Source organism: Apodemus sylvaticus, chromosome 23 (assembly GCF_947179515.1).
Source record: "Apodemus sylvaticus chromosome 23, mApoSyl1.1, whole genome shotgun sequence".
In the NCBI taxonomy this organism is placed as follows: Eukaryota; Metazoa; Chordata; class Mammalia; order Rodentia; family Muridae; genus Apodemus; species Apodemus sylvaticus.
In genome coordinates, this window is record NC_067494.1 from 47176043 (window position 1) to 47181627 (window position 5585).

The 5585-nt window shown below is 44.4% G+C and overlaps 1 protein-coding gene across 1 annotated transcript; it reads right to left on the reverse strand.

Moving 5' to 3' along the window:
- Positions 1-2792: 2792 nt before the first annotated feature.
- LOC127673741 (sperm motility kinase Y-like) lies at positions 2793-5237 on the reverse strand. The gene is made up of 2 exons (XM_052169513.1): positions 5131-5237; positions 2793-4348 (listed from the first exon to the last, which is right to left on the reverse strand). Exons 1-2 carry the CDS (start codon positions 5231-5233, stop codon positions 2793-2795), a joined length of 1659 nt encoding a protein of 552 aa, XP_052025473.1. The 5' UTR covers positions 5234-5237.
- Between the last annotated feature and the right edge of the window lie 348 nt (positions 5238-5585).

The following is a 5585-nucleotide window of genomic DNA, read 5'->3' on the forward strand; positions in this document are numbered from 1 at the left end:
AGGCTGCGAACTGGGAGCAGAGGCCGTGCAGTATGCAGGCATTGAATATGGGACCGCCAGAGAGGCCAACCATGATCTTCCAATCAATGTCAGACCAAACCAGTTACAGCAGAGGCTGGGCAAAGGTTTACCAGAACTCAGACACCAGAGAAACTCAGTGTGCCACCTCAGGACAGCCACCAGCTCACCACAGGCCATGCAGGCCCTAAGGACTGCCCTGCCTACACTAACTGCATTCTAAGTCATGCTGTCAACCAGGTGGCTCAGAAGCACTGTTGTCCTGGGAACCTTTGATCCCAAACCTCAGGGTCAGTCTTGTATATCCTGAGGAAGTGAACAGAATATCCTCAAGATGGCAGGCATCCCTTATGAAGCATAACACTGCCTCATGTGGAGTCAGACCCTGCTGCTCATGGTGGATGGCAGGCACTTCCAGAAAAAAAGAACACACAAGGAGGGTGACAGACACACAGGAAGGGTGACACACACAGGGAGGGTGACATATTTTCCTGTTCTTTTGGGAATAGGCATGTGGCACGAAGTACCTGCTCATAAGGACTAAATCCTTTTGGTGGCCCAGGTCATCCTGTAACCCACTGGCAGCCAGGAGAAAGCAGGCCTTCTCTATGTGCAGAAACCTAGAACTCAGTCTCTGTTCCTTCAGGTGGCAGTAGTACAGGTGACAGGCTTTCTTGCCAGTGAAAGGCAGCAGGGCAGAGGTTCTGGATGAGTGACTCTCCTATGTCAGCAGCACTGCACCCTCATCCATCCTAGGCCTGGCGTTCTGGTCCACAGGCCTCTGAGCTCTCTTGGTGGCCACTCCCTGGTCTGTCCATACACATGGCATCTCATATCACAGGGACCTTAGTGACACATGGATGAAGTCAGGCCCCTATACCAACACAAGGGCTGTCCCTGTGGATAGAGCCCTCTAGCAGCTGAGATCACGGTGGCGGGGGTGGGGGTGGGGGGCAATTGGTATTATTTGAGAGATCTCCTGAATAGGAAACATGGAAGTCTCAGGCACAGGGCCACAGACTTGTCTCCCAGTCAGTCTACCTATGCTATGTCATCAGCTAGGCAAAAACAGTGAATCCCTCCTGAGAACCTCTCTCAGATCTTTTAGTATAGCCACCTGACCAGTTCAGGGAACCATATCCACCAGCCTACTGATTTTCCCTGCTGATATATCTCTAGGAATTTCCACATAATCATGCTTCCGCACTGTCCAGAAACTTCCTCTCTTTCCCCCAGAAGCCGTTCCTTCTGGGAATGCTCCGGAATGCTCCTTCAGACCTATTACATTATCAGCTTTGGGAAAATGTTCCTCATTCAGAACATACCATTTCCTGTTGCCTCTGACACCTAGCTCTGTCTCTTAGAGATGAACCCTCAAGAATACTGATAACTCTTCTGTAAATATTAATATTCAGTTAAATCATTTTTTATAATTGGTTCTCAGTGTGCTATCTGGTTCCAGAAATAGGCAGATAGCAATTCTAATAGTGACACAGAAATAAGTTGGTTAATTTCTTCTCTTTCTTTCTTTCTTTCTTTCTTTCTTTCTTTCTTTCTTTCTTTCTTTCTTTCTTTCTTTCTTTCTTTTTCCTTCCTTCCTTCCTTCCTTCCTTCCTTCCTTCCTTCCTTTTCTTCTTCTTCTTCTTCTTCTTCTTCTTCTTCTTCTTCTTCTTCTTCTTCTTCTTCTTCTTCTTCTTCTTCTTCTTCTTCTTCTTCTTCTTCTTTTTCTTCTTCTTCTTCTTCTTCTTCCTCTTCTTCTTCTTCTTCTTCTCCTTCTCCTCTTCCTCCTCCTCCTCCTTCTCCTTCTCCTTCTCCTCCTCCTTCTCCCCCTCCCCCTCCTCCTCCTCCTCCTCCTCCTTCTCCTTCTCCTTCTCCTCCTCCTTCTCCTCCTTCTTCTTCCTCTTCTGTCTTCCTCTTGACCTGCTGCTGCTGTTACAGTTACTGTTGTGCTTCTACCATTGTGTCTGTTCCTGGGCCATGCGTTTGAAATCACCACCTGTTCATACTCAGGACATAATTCCCTGATGACACTGTGAAAGAGACAAGGTAATTTATTAGAGATAAAAGAAATAATGAGGTAGAATTCTTAGAATAACATGTGGGACTTTGACATGCATTAATATTTTATGTCTTGTTTTCTACTTTGTAGTCAAGATCTTGGAAAGAAATCACTTAGAAATTTTTTTTAATCTATGTATTACTAGGTGTTTCTTAGGAGCAAAAGGATAATCAGTATGCAAAAACTATGAATGCATGGAACATTATCAATAATCAGTAAACAATGCTATTGTACTTATTCAATGACATTGCTGGTTATTAGTTTTGAGGCTTACTGGAATGTGATGTCACTTTTGAAAATGTAAGAATCTGTTCTTCAGCTCTTGTGATTGATTGGCACATTGCTAGGGCCTGTAGCCCCTGAAAGAGTCCTTGAGCCCATATGCATCTAGTCCTTACCCTGTGGGAACTATTGTCTTTAGGGAAGATGGACTCCAGGAGAAGGAATGGGGTCAGCAAAACAATTCTGTTGTGTGGATTAAAAATCATTGATATTGAGTCCATGCTGGCAAGAGGAGAAACCCAGAATAGGGAGAAGGCTTGGGGTTGATGAATTCTAAAGTACTTCGAGAAGATGAGAAGGTAAGAATTGTGGGCAAAATGAAAATGAAAATGAAGACAGAGGAGGGACCAGCACAGAGTAAAGTGGGTAGGACAAAGCACAAAGGTACCTGGGCCCTGCCTGCTTCTTTTTCTCTGGATTTTCTCCATGGGCCTCATTTCTGGGGGGAGACTCTGTGCTGCCTGCGGCGAGATTGATTTCCTCCTGTAAAGCAGCAACAGAGTCTCCTCATGGCATTTCGTACCCTCTTGGCCCATCCCCTGAAGCCTCGGGGCTGGGCCCTGGCCCTGCTGGGGATGGGCTTATTCTCTGAGGCACTGTGGGAGAGGGGATTGTCTTCTGGGATCGAATTGCTGCTGTTTTCAGTGATTCTGGTTGTTGTGTTAATACAGGGGACACTCATGGCAAATATATGTTGTTGGTCCTCTGTGGGTTTCCACTGGAGTGGCCGCAAGTGAAGAAAACCAGGCCCAGTGGATGTTCTTCCTGCTCTTTGCCTAGCCTTCTGGCCATAGGGAGACTCTTGACCAGTGTAGGATGGTGAGACCAATGGGCCAAGTTTAGGAGCACTTCTGCTTGTCTTCATCCCTAAAGTAAAAGCAGCAGCAGCCTCAATGGTCGGGAATGGGGCTGCCACTGGACTCACTGTCTGAGTCACTGTTGAGTAGACATGTCTCTGGAGAGCCTGTCCTTTTAGTAAAGTATAGCAAGCCATGGCTTGGTTATATTTCTGTTTACGTAGTGACTCGAGAATGTCTTGAGCTGGGAAGCCAAGATATTCCATGGCTTGGACAATGGTAGGGTCTGCCCTGGCAGGGATTAGATCCTTACAGGGATTTGGGAACATCTTCCAGTCCCCTTTAAACCAGGGGTGCAGCATCACCTCCATGGGTGTGGGCCTATATGTAGGGTGGATGGTCAGTAATAGACTAAGCAAGTCCTCTAGTTCTTGTGAGACCCCACAGGGGGCAGGATATACTCCTGCCACAACTTGTCTTTGCAGTTCGTGGATGATCACAGAATCAAAAGGCACCTTCCCGACAATCATCAAATACAGGACCACACCTAAGGTCCACGAGTCGCTTTTGGTACCATCGTATCTTTTACCGAGGAAGAATTCTGGGGCACCAAAAGAGTAGGAACCACAGTGCTGACTGAGCATTTGACCAGGTTTGACTTTGGTACTAAGGCCAAAGTCGATTATTTTGATTTTTCCATTGTTATCGATCAGGATGTTATCAGGTTTCAGGTCCCTGTGCACGATACCATGTTCATGGCAGTAGCTCACGGCAGCTATTAGTTGTTTAAATATTTTCCGGGCCTCGTCCTCCTCTATGTGGCCAGAATTTTTGATGTATTGGTAGAGTTGTTGTCCTTCAACAAATTCCATTACCAGGAATATGCTTTTTGTGGTCTCAATCACTTGTAGAAGTGAGATGATGTTGGGATGGTTGAGGGTTCTCATTATATTGGCCTCCATCATGGCTGACTGGAACCACTGCTTGCCCTTTTCAAGAACTTTGATGGCCACAGGTGTGCCTGTGAGCCGGTGTTGGGCCAGGAGGACCTTGGCGTTACTCCCTTGCCCGATGGTCCTCAAGACTTTGTATTGGGAGTGGAAGTCTTCCTCCTCAGAGATATGGGGCTCGAAGCTGAATGGTGGTAACTCCTCCTCACTATGTGTAGGTATTGAATCACTACTAATGCTACCTAAAAATAACATAAAAAGAATAGAATCAATGTAATGAAAAAGATGTAGGAAAACAGAAACCAAAATTAGTACACATGCTACCTAAAAATAAACAAAGAAAATGTGCTTGACATAAAGGTAAGTAAAGGCTAGAAAAATAGAATGAATATTATGAAAAATATATGGGGGAAAAGATAAAGTAAAAAAATGTAAGTAAAACCTAACCAAATAACGCACCCCACACTAGAAACCCAAGAGTACACACATTCCAAATACAGATGATGAAACTAAAAAACATAGTCATAAAACAGGGTGATTGGGAGGGTTACAGTTGATTAATACTGTGATTGGATGTAGATTGAAGAAAAAAATCATTTGAAAAAATGAGAGGCGAAAGCATTAGTAAAAGACAAAACAAATATAAATTCCCAGCACTTCAGTGAATATTCCATTTCATTTTAGGACGTATTCTTTCCCAATGAAACCACACCTCCCCTGAGCAAAATATTGAAACTTAAAATTAAGCAATGACAAACAATAAGCTAGTAAAATATCAGAGACTATTAAACCTACAACCAAGGCCAAACAGCCATAGAGTCTGGACTCAACTTCAGTGGCCAAGGCCAGCTGCTTTTTACCAGCACAAGACTCTGAGAACAAGACCGCACACAGTGTTGATGGCCCATTCTTTGTCCTTGAGTGGCCTTCAGTGTAGCCCTGAGTGACCATTGCAGCCTGTGGCCAGGGATTCAGATTAGCATTGGCCAGGTCAGGGTGTTTGCTCCCTGGTCCTGTAGCTCACCTCCACTGTAGTTCCATGTGTCCTGGCTGCTGCAGCTGCTCCAGGAACCACTAGATGTCTTCCCACAGAGGCTCACAGATCCTGTGGGCTCATCCACAGACATCTCAAGCTCTCCCTGCTGGAAAAGCTAAAGTGTCTTGAAAGGCAAATATGTATTAATTATAAGCCAATGACAACATGCCGTGAATAAATCACTAAACAATAATAATGCAAAAATAGGAAACCAAAATATATTGAAAATAGATAGACTGAAGCAGCCTGAAATGCATTAGGAAATAATCATAACAATAAAATATCATGTGAGAAAATAAATCCTAGGGAAAACAAAGTAGCCATCCAAATAAAGCATAAATAAAAATCAAAAGAGCAGCACTAAGGAGACACACAGCCAGTGGCCTTACAAATATGTGGTCTAATCTATCTCTTGAGCTCATTCCAAAGTCAATCAATAAATA